Genomic DNA, 18586 nt, shown 5'->3' on the forward strand with positions numbered 1-18586 from the left:
CAGACACTTGGTTTTTATGCGTCTGGTCCTGAGAATAGTCTATCATTTATGCAGAATCTGACAAAGGAAAGCCAAGCGCACAAACAGCTTTTTCTGCATATAGCAGATCTAGACGTTGAGGCACATTTCCTCTGCGTAGTGTTGGTGGTCCAAATGACAAGCTCCACAGGAGTGACTGAGGGCATCTTTTCATAAGACTGGGAGGGAGCATCTCCATCAAGGGCTACCAGTTGTTACAAATAAATAGATGGCCACCTTTACAGCTGAAGCAGAGCCCATGGCCTCTTTTCTCCACATAAATTTAATTAGCTAACAAATACCTGACTTGACCTAGATAGTCCAGGCTAGCCTGATCTTGTCGCAACTCGGAACTTAAACAGGGTTGGACCTGGTTAAAACTTGGATGGGAGACCACCAAGGAATCCAGGGTTGCTATGTGGAGGCAGGAAAGGGCAAGCCACCTCAATTCGTCTCTTGCCTTGAAAACCCAACAAGGTCACCATAAGTCAGCTGTGACTCGATAGCAAAAAAAAAAAAAAAAAACAGAAACCAAATTACCCCATCTGTTCCATACACCTCAGATTAGTCCTCCCCGTAAACATTCGCTGAAAAAATGCACGTCAATTCTAACTTAAGTTGTTAAGGGAGAATAACTCTTGGTTGAAGTGTCTTCCTGTACGCATGCTAAAAGCAGAGGGGGAACGGGGGCAACCATTCCACATATCTCTGGGATGCTGTTTCCAGTCCATCCCAGTGCAAGCCCTTGATCAGTTGGTGTTGCTAAGCGAGGGCAGTTCTCTCAGGTCATTTGGAGAGGAGACGGCAAACGGTTCTAGTTAGTTGCTTAAAAGTCTCTGCTGCTAATTGCTTTTCTCATGAGTGGTTGTAAAAGGCTGCAGGTTGAATGATTCATGGTGGCCAAGAAGCCTGTTTGCTTTGGCAAGCTGCTTCCTTAGCTCTAAGGCCCTTTGGCAGGGAGGAGCATGTGGGAAGCATGCCTCCTGCCTTCTGTGCTGAGCATGTATTTTAGGCAGAAATGTTCCATTGCCAGAGCTGTCGGTCCAGCACTGTTTCAGGAATGTTAAATTCACTATGAATAGATTTGGATAGTATAAATGGCCATCTATGAGAAGTGCTTCTGCTCTGTGTGAGTGTGCACGTTGATGTCGTGGTTCTGAAAGTTGTACAGACCAGTGCACAACAATCTTGTATGTCAACCTATTATTGTTGTTGTTATCGTTGTCGTTGTCGTTATTATCGTTATCATTATCAATAATTATCGTTATCATGATCTCATCACCCCCATATTGCAAGTGGGGTTGGCAATAGAGAGAAAATGGCTTGCCAAAGGCCGAGAGGGGCTGTGAACGAGGGGTGTTACTGCTCTTCCTCTGAGTCAGGATGTAACACTTGCTCCCAGAGTGGCGGATGCCATGGACAGGTGGTCACTGGGGGGCAGTAACAAAGAGGGACCGCACAGAGATGAGGTCGGGGGAAACCTCTGATGCGTAGCACTCCTTCCCCCAGCACTGAGTGTCTGTTGCTGGTTCTCTTTTGCAGCCTGTCAGACTTGGAAATCCCTCCCCAAGGATAACTATGGTGCCTTCCTACAAATCCCGCCTTAGATCCCACAAGGCTTTCTTTCTCTCTGCTGTCTTCCTCACTGCTCATTTTTGGGATAAACACCGTTCTCCTTTTTTGTTTGTTTGTTTGTTTGTTAAATGCTGTGTTCCTTGATGGTGCTGTACCAGTAAAGTTTTCAACTTGGTAAAAGACCCTGATTATTGATCATCCCTTTCTTTATCCAAGGTGAAGCCCCTTGATGCCCAGCCAAGATGCCGCTAGTGAAAAGGAGCATAGAGCCCCGCCACCTTTGTCGTGGCGCTCTCCCCGATGGCGTTACCAGTGAGTTGGAGTGTGTGACCAACAGCACCTTGGCGGCCATCATTAAGCAGCTGGGGAGTCTCAGTAAGTTGCAAGTCTGTGTGTGCTCTCTGTGACTGAAGATGGAGCCAGGCAGGCCTTTTTCTCAGGAAACCGAAGACAGTACGAAAGCATTCTCTCCAGTGCGGTGTTAAGAGTGGTGGACTCTAATCTGGAGAACCAGGTTTGATTCCCCGCTTCTCCACATGAAGCCTGCTGGGTGACCTTGGCACAGTCACAGTTCTCTCCGAACTCTCTCGGCCCCACCTACTTCACAAGGTGTCTGTTGTGGGAAGAGGATGGGAAGGCAATTGTAAGCTGTTTTGAGACTCCTTGGAGAAAAGCAGGGTATTAAAAACAACGACTCTTCTTCTAATTCTTCTTCTCTGCCCATGGAACAGGAGTTCCCAGAAGACTCTCTTGGGATGTTCAGAAAGGCTAGTGGGTGCCATTCCAAAATGGCTGCCATGGTGAGGGCAGAACAAATCAAAACGTTGGGTGGTTCCTGTGACTGAGGCACTGAATGGCCTCTGGGGTTCTTCTGAAGAACCTCTTGCAGAGGAAGCAGAGAAAAGCCAGGATCGGCTCTTTACTTTGGGGGAGAGATATTGCTTGGTTTCAGTTTCCAAGAAAACAGGAATATTTGCTTCCTGTACAGCCACAGGGAGAAGTTGCCAACCCCCCAAACAGGCAGAGCCTACATCTGTGGTCTAGCTGAGGGTGTATGTTGTGAGACTCCAGCTTCAGAGCTCAGCACCGTGCGAGTCAGTGGCTCAAAGCTTCCCCCGTTTTTTTTTTTTTTTGCTATTTTGGCTGAGAAGCAAGCGGTGCCAAGAAACACATTAGTGAGCACCACATAAAGGATGACTACCATTATCAGATAATTCTCTCCTGAACTTCCTTCCTGTTTTAATCTCTGGGTCAAGGACGTTTTTCATTTCCCAAAGCATCAGAAAAGCTTCATTGGGCTAAGATGAAAGTGGGGCAGAATTACAAGCACCATCCTGCTCTGCCTGATAAGAAAGACTTGGTCTCCAGGCCAAGAGGATCATGCAAGATGTCCAGGTCTGAGCTGGAGAGGTTGTCTTATACCGTATTTTTCGCTCCATAGGACGCACCGCTCCATAAGACGCACCTAGTTTTTAGAGGAGGAAAACAAGAAAAAATCTTGTTTTCCTCCTCTAAAAACTTGTCTTATGGAGCGAATGCCGGCTGGGCGCGTGCGCGTCGGGACGGCGCGAGCCGGTGTTCCCCGCCCCGACGGCCAGCTGGGAGGCGGGCGGGGCTGCATAGAGCTGGCTGGGCGCATGCGCGTCGCGCTGGAACGACGCAAGCCAGCTCTGTGCGCCCCACCCGCCTGCCAGCTGGCCGTCGGGGCGGAGAAAGCCGGCTCGCGCTGGAACGATGCGAGTCGGCTCTGTGCGCCCCGCCTGCCTCCCAGCTGGGAGGCGGGCGGGGCTCACAGAGCCGGCTGGGCGCGCTGGAACGACGCAAGCCGGCTTTCCCTGCCCCGATGGCCAGCTGGGAGGCGGGCGGGGCGCAAAGAGCCGGCTGGGCGCGCTGGAACGGCGCACAGAGCCGGCTCGCGTCATTCCAGCACGCACAGCAGGCTCTGTGCGCACATTCGCTCCATAAGACGCACAGATATTTCCCCTCATTTTTGAGGAGAAAAAAGTGGGTCTTATGGAGCGAAAAATACGGTATATGCTTTAACTAGGCAAGAGGTGAAATAAGACTGCCAGGCCCTGATACCCTGCAAGATTCTTCTGGCCTGGAGACAGAGTCTTACATAAACTTGTACTGTTTTATGAGAGTCTAGTTGCCAAGGCTTTCCCACCTAAATTTTAGACAATATAGTTTGAAGAAGTTGATGAGAATTCTCTTTTAGAGATCAAAACAGTCAGGATTCCCTGGTAAAGAGGAGTGGTTGTTAGATCAGCTTACGGCCTGGTTCACAGATTCAGAAGATGGAGGAGGCGATGGGAGGATAGAAAGGACTGTGCCGCTTCAGACTGAGGTGATGGAGCACAGCTTGGAATGCTCCTTTTGCAGAAAAAGGTCTGTGTGGACAGAAAATGAGTACAGCAGGGAAAAAGGATCCTCAGCTTTTCGGGTTTTCTTTTTGCAGCAAGGGTTTTTTTCTTTAACTTAGGGAGCATTCTCAAATGTGATTGTCCAATCGGAAGCAGGACTGTGCACTTGGCCATTTCATTTTCCCACATGTGTGAACCAGGCCTCACTTTGTGGGATTGATTTGCACAGGATGAGATGGATCAGCTTGCTCTGCAGCAATGTGAAACAGTAATGTTAGCAGCACTAACATAAAACTGGATTTGGCTCCTTCATATCTTTTACTGTACTTCCCCATCACATGTGCTTCAGAGTTGATTTGGTAGGATGCCATGCAATATGAGCTCCGCCTCGAGCTCTGCCCAGAACAAAGGCAGATAATAAATGTTTTCAATAAATACATACATAAAATATTCTCTGGCTTCAGTTTTCTGGCTGAAAATGGCTGGGGCAAAACACTTCCTTGAAAAACATTTGAATTGTGCATATCTTCCCTGCTTTCCTGGAGCAATGGCTACTTCATCGTCATTTTCTCTTCCCCAGCCCTGCTCTAGTTGCTACTTCCTTCTCTTTCCAAGATCAATCACATGGCCAATCTCAGCCAATTGTGTAAGGAATGGAATGAAGCCACAACACTGCAGAGACAGATTTGGTGATATAATGTGGCAAATGAGGGCAAATGTGGTTCATTGAGAATGCGAGCACTGAACCACATAACCCCTTCCAATCAGGAATCGCATGGGGAAGAATGTAATGAAGAGTTTATGGGATTAACTTCACTGAGAGCAAGCAAGGCAATTGAGAGTGAGGGAGAGTGAAGGTGATGTAGTGGTGTAGTGGTTAAGAGCGGAGGAATCTAATCTGGGTTGGTTTCCCCACTCCTCCACATGAAGCCTGCTTGGGTGACCTTGGGCTAGTCACAGTTCTCTCCGAACTCTCTCGGCCCCACCTGCCTCACAAGGTGTCTGTTGTGGGCAGAGGAAGGGAAGGTGATTGTAAGCCAGTTTGAGACTCCTTAAAGGTAATGAAGATCGGGATATAAAAACCAACTCTTCTTTTTCTAAATAGGCTAAAATCCTTCATAAAAGGGAGAGGCTTCCTGATGCTTCCAAAAATACTTGCAAAAGGCTGGAGTATTTTTGCCTCAGCTGTAGTTGGAATACCACATAGGGCAACCAGATGCCATGTGACGAATACCAGTAGCCCTTAAGCCTGATTGACATAATGAGTTGCTTAGTTATTAGTGGGCAAAAAATGCATGAAGAACGGCCATTGCTTCCCATTTGAGCACGAGTGTATTCTGTGGCTACTTTTAGACTTTTTCCGACACGATGTTGTATTCTTAGTTGATTCACAAGGTCAAGACATGTTGCTTGTTTTCCTGTGTTGCTAAACAAGGAGGGCATTCTCTCAGAGACAAGGCTTGCCAGAAACACAAAGTCTGGTCCCTAAAAAGGAGCAGAAATAAAGTCAGGCCAACCCAGTTCGGAGGCCACTTGAGTAATTTTGCAATTCACAATCTCCAGTTCCCTAATTTTCTAAGGGTTGTGCCCAGAAGCAAGCTAGTAACCCATGAAAAGGGATCAAAATAGATGCCATGTGATTCCAGCAGTATGCCCAAACAGTTGCGTGTCAAACTAATTAAGTAACTAAAACTGCTTAAGGAAATAAAAAGAGAGCACAGGACAGGCTACTGCAGAGTAAATGAAGTGAATGGGACGCAGCGAAGATTGTTCTGGAAGGTGTTGTGAATGGGAGGCAGGCAGTGATCCTTGACAGAGTAGTGGGTTGTATGAGTATGCCAGTGGTCCCTGTCTGCATATGTGAAATGCTGGAGGTCTGAAACTGTTATCACAACAAACCAAAAAACCAGCAGACTCATTAAGAACTGCAGATGACACAGGTGGAGAGCAGCCATGTCATTCAACCAAAGGTCAGCTGAATAACCTCCAAAGCCATTAGTCCGCCCCTGAGGAGGAGGATTTAAATCTCCCAGGCAGCTTCCCTTTCCCCTGCATCCTGGCTCCTGTCAGCTTTATGGTATTAGACTGCACGTCTGCCTCACTAATGGGAATGGCCACCCTATAAAAGGAACCCCCCTTGTCTACATGCTTCTTTACCTGTGGTAGCCATTTTAAACATTTTCAGAAGTAGTAGTAGGGTATAGAATCATAGAGTTGGAAGGGATCACCAGGGTCATCTAGTCCAACCCCCTGCACAATGCAGGAAATTCACAACTACCTCCTCACCACACACCCAGTGACCCCTACTCCATGCCCAGAAGATGGCCAAGATGGCCCCCTCTCATGATCTGCCTAAGGTCATAGAATCAGCATTGCTGACAGATGGCCATTTAGCCCCTGCTTAAAACCCCCCTGTTCCACTGAGGAACACTTCTAAATGTTAGAAAATTCTTCCTAATGTCTGGACGGAAACTCTTTTGATTTAATTTCAACTCATTGGTTCTGGTCCGACCTTCTGGGGCAACAGAAAACAACTCGGCACCATCCTCTACATGACAGCCCTTCAAGTACTTGAAGATGGTTATCATATCACCTCTCAGTCTTCTCCTCTTCAGGCTAAACATATCCAGCTCCTTCAACATTTCCTCATAGGACTTGGTCTCCAGACCCCTCACCATCTTTGTTGCCCTCCTCTGGACACGTCCCAGCTTGTCTACATCCTTCTTAAATTACTGTATTTTTCGCTCCATAAGACGCACTTTTTTCCTCCTCAAAAGTGAGGGGAAATGTCCGTGCGTCTTATGGAGCGAATGCCGGCTGGGCGTGTGCGCGCCGGGAAGGCGCGAGCCGGCGTTCCCCGCCCCGACGACCAGCTGGGAGGCGGGCGGGGCTGCACAGAGCGAGCCGGCGCACCCGCCCAGCCGGCTCTGCGCCCCCTGCCCGCCTCCCAGCTGGCTGTCGGCTCGCGCCGTCCCGACGCGTATGCGCCCAGCCGGCTCTGTGTGTGCGCGTCAGGACGGCGTGAGCCGGCGTTCCCCGCCCCGATGGCCAGCTGGGAGGCAGACGGGGCCGCACAGAGCGAGCCAGCCCACGCGCCCAGCCGGCTCTGCGCCCCCTGCCCGCCTCCCAGCTGGCCGTCGGGGCGGGGAACGCCGGCTCGTGCCATCCCGACGCGCACGCGCCCAGCCAGCATTCGCTCCATAAGACACGTTTTTAGAGGAGGGAAACAAGATTTTTTCTTGTTTTCCTCCTCTAAAAACTAGGTGCGTCTTATGGAAAGGTGCGTCCTATGGAGCGAAAAATACGGTATATTGCCCAAAACCGAACACGATAGTCTAGATGAGGTCTAACGAGCAGAGTAAAGCTATACCATCACTTTGCGTGATCTGGGCACTACACTTCTGTTGATACAGCCCAAGATCGCATTTGCCTTTTTAGCTACTGCATCACATGGCTGACTCATGTTCAGTGTTTGGTCTACTAAGACCCCAAAATCCTTTTTGCACACACTATTCCTAAGACAAGTCTCCCCCATCCTATAATTATGCATTTGAATTTCCTTCCTAAATGCAGAACTTTACATTTATCTCTGTTGAAATGCATTTTATTACTTTTAGCCCAATCCTCCAGCCTGTCAAGATCATCCTGTATCCTGGCTCTGTCATCTACTGTATTTGCCACCCCTCCCAATTTAGTATCATCTGCAAATTTAATAATCATCCCCTCTGTTCCTTCATCCAAATCATTCATAAAGATGTTGAACAACACAGGGCCCAGGACAGATCCCTGAGGCACTCCACTAGTCACTCCTCTCTAAGTGGATGAGGAACCATTAACAAGCACTCTTTGGGTGCAACCTGTCAACCAGTTACAGATCCACCTAACTGTAATAGGATCTAAATCACATTTTCCCAATTTGTCAAGCAGAATATTTTGAGGAACCTCATCAAAAGCCTTACTGAAATCTAGATAAACTATGTCTACTGCATTCCTCTAATCCAGCAAGGTGGTAACTTTCTCAAAAAGGGAGATAAGATTAGTCTGACATGACTTGTTCTTGAGAAACCTGTGCTGGCTCTTAGTAATCAGATCCATCCTTTCTAAATGCTCAAGGACTGAGTGATGATTTGTTAAAATACTTTTCCCGGTATAGACGGCAAACTGATGGGTCGGTAGTTACCCAGATGTTTTGGACTCATTTATTTATTTAGCATTGAGATTAGCTCACCAGTCAATTCCACAGGACCTTTGGAGGCAGAAAATGGCATGGAAAACAACCAGTAAAGCATCCCACAAAGAGCAGCTTATTAAAAGCCAGGAAAATCCCAGAAAAAAACAAGAATGACGAAGAATATCTATTCAATCTGGAAAAACGCAGTAGGCTTTCCAGGTGCTTGCCCGTACAGACAACTCTTTACTGGTTTCCTGGAGTCACATACAAATGGTTGTTATCAGCACCCCTGGGAACAGATTTTCATAATGAGGATGCCATTGATAAAAAGACCCTGCCCTTGTGCCTCCCAGTCTGATGATGATGGTAGTCAGAGCAAGGCTGTATCTGATGACTGCAGTGCACATGGAGGCTCCAATTGGCTTTAGTGGCAGGAAACCGAAATGGGAGGAAGGGTTAATCAATGAAAGAATCTTTAACGGGTTGACAGTCCTAGTAAAGACCAAGCATTTGGTATGCTGCTACCTGTTTTCTTGTTTGAGGCCTATAAAAGACTCCAGCTGCACTTCTGTCCTGCCTCTTCAGCACTCTGCTTGAAGCTTCCGTCTCGCACATTTCTTGTCGCTCAGCCTCCTGTTCTCACACTCTCCAGTCACAATAACCTTGCCTCCCACTGTCATAATAAAGTGATTGCAATTTGGGAAAGAAAAATAAACCCTAAAAACCTCTGAGCTCCAGTTAGTGTGGGTTTCATGTCTGGGATGACACTTTCTGTTTGATGGATGGGGCTCCCCCCCCCCAAGTGGTGACTGTGTCTTTAGCTCCCTCTCTTCCCCATAACATCTTGAGCAATTTGCCTGTGTCCTGACATTGTGGGCTTCACTGTGCCCTTCGATTTCAGATGATGATGCTCAGGAACAATCCCATGAAACAGGTAAATTGTCTAGATACTACAGTGGGGGAGGGAGAATTAAGCACACAATTATCACTTTAGAGGGTGGCTACCCATTTAATGTAACATGCTGTTCCAGCCTCAGAATGACTGTTCTGCCAGGAAATGTTTCTTGCTTGCTTGGAACAAACCAAAGGTCTTCTGGTTCTTACAAAAAACGCATCCCATATAAGTAAAAATGAAATGAGACCCTGGGCACTGTTTACATTTGCCTCTGGTTCACGTGAGGGCAAGTCCTTTTCTTCAAGAGCCCCTTATTTGGTTATTTAAAACATTTCTATGCCACCTTTTCACCGTATTAGTGTCTCCAAAATGGCAAACATTAAAACATTTAAAACACTTGAACAATTAGAAAGAACATATAAAATTATAAAATAATTCAATAAAAACACATAGACAAAGAACACCAGAACCAGGAAGGAAGGCCAATAACTATCATTAGGGGTATGCCAAACAAAACAAAAAAGTCTTCCCCCTCTGGTGGAAGACATCAATAGTGGGAGACAGATGAATCTCCCTGGGGAGGGCGTTCCAGAGTTTTGGTGCCATGACAAAGAAGGCCATTTCTTGGGTCGCTCCCCATCTAGCTTTATGTCTTTGTTATGTATTTTTTCAGGCAGACACGCTGAAGACATTTTTGGAGAACTGTTCAATGAAGCCAATAGTTTCTACATGCGGATGAACTCCCTGCAGGAGCGGGTGGATCTGCTGGTGATCAAGGTCACTCAGTTAGACTCCACTGTGGAAGAAGGTAAGTACTGGCACATCAGGGCAAATTACTTTCATGACTCCTCTTTATTAACTGCTACAATGTGTAGTGTAGGAGCCACAACTGGAGGGATCGGTCTTTTGTTTGGCACTGCAGAAGGCCACGGCTCCACAGCCATTTAAGGCAAAAGGGAGAGAACTTCAGCAGGTGAGCACACCGTTGGTAGAGAGGAGGCAGTGGGCAGGCCTTGAAGATTCACTCTGCACGGAGTCATAAATCATTGTGAAAGAGTAGCCCATGATTTGTGTCAGATATTGTTGTTTAATTTTAAGAAGTGCCAAGGGCATGTTGGTCTTCCTGATGCCTCTGGGTTTGGTTGGCCAAAATAATGGAATGGAGGGGGAAGACTGCATGCAGCTCCTTCCTCTTTGTAGCCACAAATCAATGGGGCCATGACGCTGGCTAGTCCAGAGCAAGAGGAATGGAGGCCTAATCGTTTTTACTCCTAAGGGCTGCTTTAAAAATCAGGAAAGAGCAGGAAGCATTGCTGAAAAAAAGTTTGCTGAAGCGGGGGATTTGAGGGGGGTACTTGTGCAGATATATAGGTTTGCCTTGAACCTTTCATGTACTGTAATGTTTTTTAAAATTCTGAAACAGGTTCTGACGGGATGTTCATTGTGTGTGCCTGCTGAGTGTTGCAGTTCTCTAAAACCAGTGCCAGTTTCATGCTATCTGAGAGGGATCTTTGGTACACAGCCAATGAGGTCTAGTTGCAGTAGGACTTTTCCCGGCATCCCAACTGCTCTGTTCCTTCCTAGACCTCCCCATTTCCCTCTCCCTCTAGCTTTTTTCAAATCTCCTGTTTGTGGAAAATTCTCTATGGAGAGTGACAGGTTATTTAAATAGACTTTCTGTGTTGCGTGCAGGCAGGGACCAGTCAGCAGAGCTTGGCCTCTGACTCCAATCACAGCAGTGGAGATACTGTGTGGAGCAGAGGCTGATGCTGACTACTTTTCCCGGGAGTGTCAGGCAGCAAAGGAGTAAGTGCCAAACAAGCACACCAAAGTAAAGGAACAAGGTCACTCACCGACACAAGTTCCTGGCCCTCAAGGTTTTGGCTATGGGCCACGGGTCTCTCCGGAGTTCAGGCGCAGGAAGCTAGAAACTGCCCCTTAGACAGGAAGACTTCAAACACAGAGGTTATCAGCAAGTTTGCAAGCAGAGTCTCTGACACGTATATCAGAGCCGGCAGGAAACAACAAAGTTGCTCCCAAAAGGAGCCTGGCGGCCAGCCTAGCTTGTATTGCCCTCTGCATCCTCCAGCTGTTCTGTATCACCTGGTGGTTCTGACTCCTGTGTCAGGCCTGTGTTCAGATTGGGCCAAGGGCTTACATTGTGACAGCAATCTTTCATACTTTCTATTAACTGCCTAGCGGGATCCTGGAGGACGTGGATCCCTGGGCCCTGCTGCTGGGGTCGTCGACTTGCCCTGACGACCCTACCCTCCTACAGGATGTGTTATTGGAAGCAATACGGACTGATGCGGAGATCAACCGCCTAGTGGAACTTATTCGAGGCCAGTGGCAATCGCTAGCCGCGGCACAACCTTGGACCTCTGAGGACTTGGATCAGAACGCCTTGTGATGCTGGACGGGCTTCTGGACGAAGTACATGCTGCCCAGGACGACCTGGTCACTTTAACTCGCTTGTTGGCGAGGTGAACTCTGCAGAAAACTCAACAGCAACCTTTGGCAGCCTCCCCAATTCGTCCTGCCGTATCCTGAGCCATGGTGGGATCGGCGCCGGTAGGTGTTTCACTGGTGCCAAATGCGGCTGAATGTCAAGCAGAGGCACAACGGACTGCTGTCCAAACAGCGCTTCCGTTTGTGGGACTACCTAAGGATACCACGGTAGCCAATCTAACACGGTTGTTGACCCCTACTTTTGGGGCTGGGGCACCCGCGCTAGCGGTCCAGGTCCAACCGCTGCTGGGCGGGGAGTCTGAACCGCTCCTCGCCCTTTTGGAGAAGGAACTTCTACCGATTGTTACCACGGCTGCCGCCCTGAAGCTCGAAGCCGCCCAGACTCTCGCGGACCAAGAGGCAGCTGAGGCGGTGGCCAAAGCTCAGGCCGAACGGGAAAGGGAACAGCAGTTGGCTGCAGAACGGGCGTGAGCGGATGTGCGCCCCAAAGACACCGTGTGGACCAGCCCCTCGTTGGGACCAACGTTTTCTCCGGCTTTTGCTCCGTCTCGCACCACCCAACGCGCGCATCGCCTCGCAGAACGGCTTCGGGACTCCGACGACTTGTATGGGGACGGTTCCCATTGGGTCACCAGTTTGCGGTCCAGTCGAGCACATCGTACGGGTGGTCCTGAGGAAGAAGGAGTTATATGATCGTGTAGACCGTCTCCAGGATCAAATAGAACGCTTGTTTCTAGAAAACGAGTGCTTGCAGCAGGCGCTGACGACTCCAGCGCAGCCCGTTCTCCCTGTACCCGCAGCACCAGTACACCTCCCAGTTCAGCCGGGTGTACCAGCTCAACCACCTGCTCAACCACCTGCTCTCCCCCTAGTCCTGGGAGCCCCGGTTGTACCAATTCCCGGGGCACCCGTGCAACCGGGACAACCCATACCCGGTCAATAGAAGCAACCTCGACTAAAGATGACCTATGATGGTTCGCTCGAGGCTCTACCCTGTTTTCTACATCAAGTGGACAGTTACATGAGAGAACAGGGGCAATACTTTCCCACAGAGGATAGCCGAGTTCGTTTCGTAGCCTCTTTATTGATGGGGAAAGCGGCCGACTGGATGGTCCTCCAATTTGACACTAGATCCCGTTCTATCCGCTCCCTCAACAATTTCATGTTTGCCTTGTGGAGATGGTTTGAGAATCCCTTTATGGGGGAGCGAGCCAAAGCAGAACTATTACAACTCAGACAGGGCTCCTCTCCAGTCCGGGAATTTGCAGATGAATTCCAAAGACTGGCCAGTAAAATTGTGGACTGGCCTGAAGCCACCCTTATTCACTATTTCAGGAAAGCCTTACACCCTAACATTCTAAACTGGTCGTATATGCGGGGTGATCCCGAGACCCTAGAGGATTGGATTTTACTAGCTGAGGAAGTCGAGAGCCGCCGACGTTTCATTTCCCTGGTCCGGCAACGGAACAGGGATAAAAGTGCCCCAAAACCCCCATCGAAAGCGCCGCTTTCCAGCCTGCGTAAACCTACGCGGCCACCTCTGGATCGCGAAACAAGATTCCAGAGGGGGGCTTGCCTAGTTTGCGAAAAATTGGGCCACTTTGCAGCGACTTGTCCTCAACGCCTGGAGAACACTCGCCCCAGCATGCCATCCCGAGCTCGAGAGAGACCTCAATGCAGAGGCACCGCGGCCACCCGCAGCGCAGTGCCGGGACGACCCACACCCTCTGCACTTCATGTTGAAGAATCGGCTAACCTTTCTGCACCAAGTGACCCCACAGGGTCCCGGATTACAAGTGCCCCACTGGGGGACAACTCTCCTTCTTCGGATGAGGATAATCAATGGAATTCTCCAGCTCTAAACCTGAAAACCCCACTTGACCTGTCAAAAAACGGATACGGTCTGTGGTGAGGGGAGCGTCTCCACAGACCCCTGCAGAATCTCCTGCTAAACCCAAAGCTCCCGTCAAGGTGAATGAAGTGGAAACCACTGTTTATGTGGACGCAGTGTTGCAACACTATAAAGGGGGTCCCCAATTACCTGTCAAGGCACTTATAAACTCTGGCTGCAGCCGCACTTTAATTAGTGAGGCCACGTTTGCAGCCCTCAAAGTCAAGTCCGAGGCGCTACCAGCTCCCGTCCAATTCGCCCAGATAGATGGAAACCATTTTAAGGGGGGACCAGTCGATCATCGCACATGGGGAGTAGCGATGGGTATTAGTTCTCATTGGGAACAAATAGACTGTACCATAGCCCCCATCCGATTCAAAGTTGTTCTAGGGATTAATTGACTCAAAGGTCATAGTCCCGGTATAAACTGAGAAACTGACACTATTACCTTTACCAATCCCAAGTGTGAACAGCACCGACACGAAGTCGCGGTGGTGCCTCCACCCGCTCCGGCATTAATCTCCGATACCTCATCGCCGACACCTTTACCCGAGGTATACAGAGACTTTACAGATATCTTTGATATTAAAGAATGCGATGCTTTGCCCCCCCACCGTACCACAGACTGTGCAATTGAGGTGGTCAAAGACTGCGCACTAACTAAGAGCAAGATTTACCCCATGAGCATTTCTGAACGCGCTGTGTTACATGACTTTTTGGATAAAAATCTTGCTTGAGGATTCATTCGACGATCGAACGCTCCCAACTCAGCCCCTGTGTTCTTTGTCCGAAAAAGGAGGGTGACCTACGTTTATGCATTGACTTCCGAAAGCTTAATGCAGTTACCCAAGCCAACGTGTATCCCATACCATTGATTTCAGACATTTTGAGACAATTACAAGAGGGACGCGTTTTCTCCAAATTAGACTTAATAAAAGCTTATTATTAAGTCCATATCCGTGAGGGGGACGAACCCCTCACCACCTTCTCTAGCTGTTTTGGAATATATAAATTTCTTATAATGCCTTTCGGGTTAAAAAAGGCCCCGGGGGTCTTCATGCAACTCATTAACAAAATCCTCCATGATTTACTGTACCGTGGCGTGATAGTTTATCTGGATGACATCCTCATTTATTCAAAAACCAGGGAGGAACATGTTGCTCTGGTCAGAGAAGTTTTGCAACGTCTGCGTAACCACCAGCTCTATGCAAAGCTGTCTAAATGCAAATTTCAGCAAGAAAAAGTAACTTTCTTGGGGTACATAATCTCTCATCATGGCCTTAGCATGGACCCCGCTAAAATCCAATCAATACTTGACTGGACTCCACCCTCCACCCGCAAGCAAGTGCAGCAATTTCTGGGCTTTGCTAATTTCTACCGCGGTTTCATTCCCAACTTCGCTCAAGTGGCGCTGCCAATCACTGACCTCCTAAAAACGAAGGATAAAGGGGTTTCTGCAACGTTGCCCTCTGCCAAAATCCTGTGAACTAATCAATGCCAATCCGCCTTTATAGCCCTCAAACGGCTTTTCACTTCTGAACCTGTTTTGCAGCACCCAGATCCGAACCAAATGTTTATTGTACAGGTCGATGCGTCCGATGTAGCCATGGGGGGGGGGGGCTTCTCCAGAGAGGACCGGACGGTCTCCTTCACCCCTGTGCCTACTTCTCAAAAAAGTTTGCACATGCCCAACTGAACTGGCCCATTTGGGAGAAGGAGGCATCAGCTGTCCATCATGCCCTTACTCTGTAGAGGCAATTCCTGAAAGGGTCTAGGGTCCCCTTAGAAGTCTGGACCGATCACAAAAATCTAGCTGCCCTCACGGGAACCCATAAGTTGTCCGCAAAACAACAGCGTTTGGCGGACTTCTTTGCTCAATTTCGTTTCGTTCTTAAACATGTGCCTGGGAAACAGAACGTACTTGCTGATTCCCTATCCAGATTGCCTCAATACCCAGTAAAACTTGATCGGCCGACAGACTCTTTATTCACCCCGGCGCACAGAGGGGCCCTGCCCATGCTGGCCGTGCAGACCCGGGCCCAAACTCGACTCCAGCATGGAAACCGCACAGTAGCCGACAGGGTATTCAACCCTAAGCAGCCGGCTCCCTCGCCAGCCCCCCTTGCGCCGTCTATATTCGGCGCCCCTCAGCAACCAGTTCTCCCCCCCCCCTCAATCACCACCAGCTCCTGGTCCACCCTCTCTCGCGAAAGGAGGGGGGTGATCATCTCCAACTCCTTCCTGAACTCCCTTCGGGCTCAGTGCTTAGCCGAACACTTCCCAAACCCTGCCCCAAGGTGTGCTTGAACAAGGTGGTTGTTGGTACAAAGACTCGAAATTATACGTGCCTAAGATACTTCGAAGAGAAGTCCTGCAATTGGCCCATGGAGCTAAAACTGCGGGACACTTTGGGTTCCTGAAAACCCTTCACTTGTTGCGCAGACAGTTTTGGTGGGGGGGATGCATTCTGATGTGGACTCCTTCATTCGCAGCTGCCCTATTTGTGCCACAGTCAAACGGTCTCAAGGCCCCAGGACTGCTGCAACCGCTGGAAATTCCCAGCAAGCCCTGGGAGGTGATTGCCATGGATTTAATGACGGATCTCCCACTTAGTGGGGGCAAAACTATACTATGGGTTGTTACTGACTTATTTTCCAAACAGGTACATTTGGTTCCGTGTGCGGGTATTCCCTCCGCCCCCAAGTTGGCCCGCCTCTTTGTGTCACATGTTTTCTGTTTTCATTCATTCCCACGCAAGATAATCTGCGACCGCGGAAGTAGTTTCGTGGCTAAATTTTGGAAGGCTTTCCTCAAGTTGGTGGGGGTGGAGCAAGGGTTGTCTAGTGCTTACCATCCCCAGACGGATGGGCAAACTGAACTTGTCAATGCGGTACTGGAATGTTATTTATGTTGTTATGTCAATTACCACCAAGATGACTGGGTGGAACTGTTGCCTTTTGCAGAATATGCTTACAATAATGCTGTCCATCAATCTACAGGGTTCAGTCCTTTCTATGCTGTGTATGGTCAGGACTTCGGTCCTATTGCCCCTGTAGAGGTAACCGAGGGGGAGGGGGATCCTGATGTAGCCTCTTGGGCGCATGCCCTCCGCACCACGTGGCCCTGGCTGGTGGGCAACCTAGACAGAGCCAAGCGCAAGTATAAGGTGCAAGCAGATAAGCATCCCTCTCCCAGCAAGGACTTCCAAATTGGTGAATTAGTGTATCTTTCCACCAAAAACCTGCGGTCCACTCGCCCTTGCCACAAACTCAGTGCCAAGTACATTGGACCATATCCCATTGCCCGGATCATTAACCCTGTCACTGTGGAACTGACTCTCCCCAAAACCTTGAGACGTATCCACCCAGTCTTCCATGTCAGCCTCCTTAAGCCTCATGTCGCCTCCTTGGAATGGCACCCGGAACCGCCTCCCGAGCAGCCCGTGATGGTGGGGGGGAGGAACATTTTGAAGTGTCAAAGATCCTAGATTCGCGTATACGACATGGATCCCTGCAATACCTAATTCGCTGGAAGCACTTCCCCCCTGCCTACGACGAGTGGGTGCGTGCACAGGATGTCTCCGCCCCACACTTAGTGAACGTCTTTCACACCGCCTATCCGGACAAGCCGGATAGCCCCTTGCAAGATGGGAGGGGGCCTTAAGGGGGGCAGAATGTCAGGCCTGTGTCTCAGTTGGTTTGTTTAGTTTCGTTTTCCCACTGACCAGGCTCAAGGACTGTTGTGCATACCTAAATCCGTTTGAAGCTGTGGGAACCTCAGCGCTGTTTGTGTTTTGTAATCTCTTGCTTTTTTCTCTGCTTTTATATTACCAAGTGCAAGCCAGCAAGCTTCATTGCTGTCACCTTTTCTTTATGCTCTGTTAACCAATTTGACCAGTAAAAACCAGCTTCTTTGGACCTGACTGTCTCTGATGTGGTTTTTGGTTCAGATTGGGCCAAGGGCTTACATCCTGTGAGAACTTATGCTGTTTAGCTAATAGCCTTGCTGAACGCCTCTTCTGTAATGCAAGCCAAGTCTTTAATCTTCTTTGTTACACTGGCTGGGGAGATCCTGGAGAGAATAGAGCTTCTCCATCTTCTGCTTCCAATTATATAATCTATTTGATTTCTTTACTGGCCGTCTGGTGATGTCCATGTATACAATCATCTATTTGGTTGCCTGAAACATGTGTTTGCAATGAACGGATTGTTGTCTTCACAGAATTCTACGAGGCGTTCTCCTGCTTCATTCCGTGCTCCTAGCCCAAATCTGCCAACAACATTTGATTCTGCTTTGTTCCCTACTTTTTCGTTCCAATCACCTATGATTATCAGCATATCTTGTTTAGGTGTCTGATCAATTTCTTCCTGAACACTGGCATAAAAACTTTCAATTTCTTCCTCATCAGCATCTGTAGTTGGGGCATAAACTTGAATCATACTTATGTTAATAGGCTTTCCCTGAAGTCTGATTGATATTATTCGGTCAGACTTTGCATTAGAGCTCCTGACTGCCTTTGCTACATCTTGCCTCACTATTAAAGCAACTCAGTTTCTTCTCTTTTTGTCATTCCCTGAATAAAACACTTCGTAAATTTTCTGATTGAAAATGTCCTAATCCAGTCCACTTTAATTCACTTACTCCCAGGACTGAAATGTCCATACGTTCCATTTCTTGTTTAACAATTTCAAGCCTACCCTGATTCATGCTCCCCACATTCCATGTTCCTATTATATGCGTTGAACAGCTTCAGACTTTCCTTTTGCATCTATTCATGTCAACCACTAAACGTCCTTTTGGCTTTAGTCCAATCGCATCATTAAGAACAGCGCTACTCGTTGTGAGGGTCTCTGTCTTTGTGTCTCTGCTTTCCATCACCTGCTGTATTATCAGTGAACTCGTAAAAGCAGTTCACACCTTCTGGTCTCAGGCGCCAGGCCTGATGGCCCATGTATCTTCCCCCCCCCCCCCGCTGTTCTTCCTGCCAGTACTCCCTCAGGCCGATGCGGCCTTGGAAGTGTGATAGCCGCCCAGACTTCCTGGGATCTGTCTGATGTTTTGTATTATGCCAAGCTTGTAACTTCCCATAACAATAAGTGTGAACCCCAGTGCCCCAGTGCCCTGGAGTCAATATATTCTGTAAACCCGTATAGCCCCTCACTTGCAACTTTCTACCTGTGCCTGTCTCATCTCCTGAAGGCTTC

At 48.7% G+C, this 18586-nt stretch overlaps 1 protein-coding gene across 1 annotated transcript in view; it reads left to right on the top strand.

Moving 5' to 3' along the window:
• Positions 1–1835: 1835 nt before the first annotated feature.
• Positions 1836–18586, top strand: part of LOC130486264 (actin-binding protein WASF3-like) — a 50493-nt gene continuing 33742 nt past the window's right edge. Inside the window, exons 1-2 of the mRNA XM_056859505.1 lie at positions 1836–1968; positions 9696–9830. Of these exons, the coding sequence (XP_056715483.1) occupies positions 1836–1968; positions 9696–9830 (268 nt within the window). The remainder of the gene's footprint in view (positions 1969–9695; positions 9831–18586) is intronic.

Source organism: Euleptes europaea, chromosome 13, assembly GCF_029931775.1.
Source record: "Euleptes europaea isolate rEulEur1 chromosome 13, rEulEur1.hap1, whole genome shotgun sequence".
NCBI lineage: Eukaryota > Metazoa > Chordata > Lepidosauria > Squamata > Sphaerodactylidae > Euleptes > Euleptes europaea.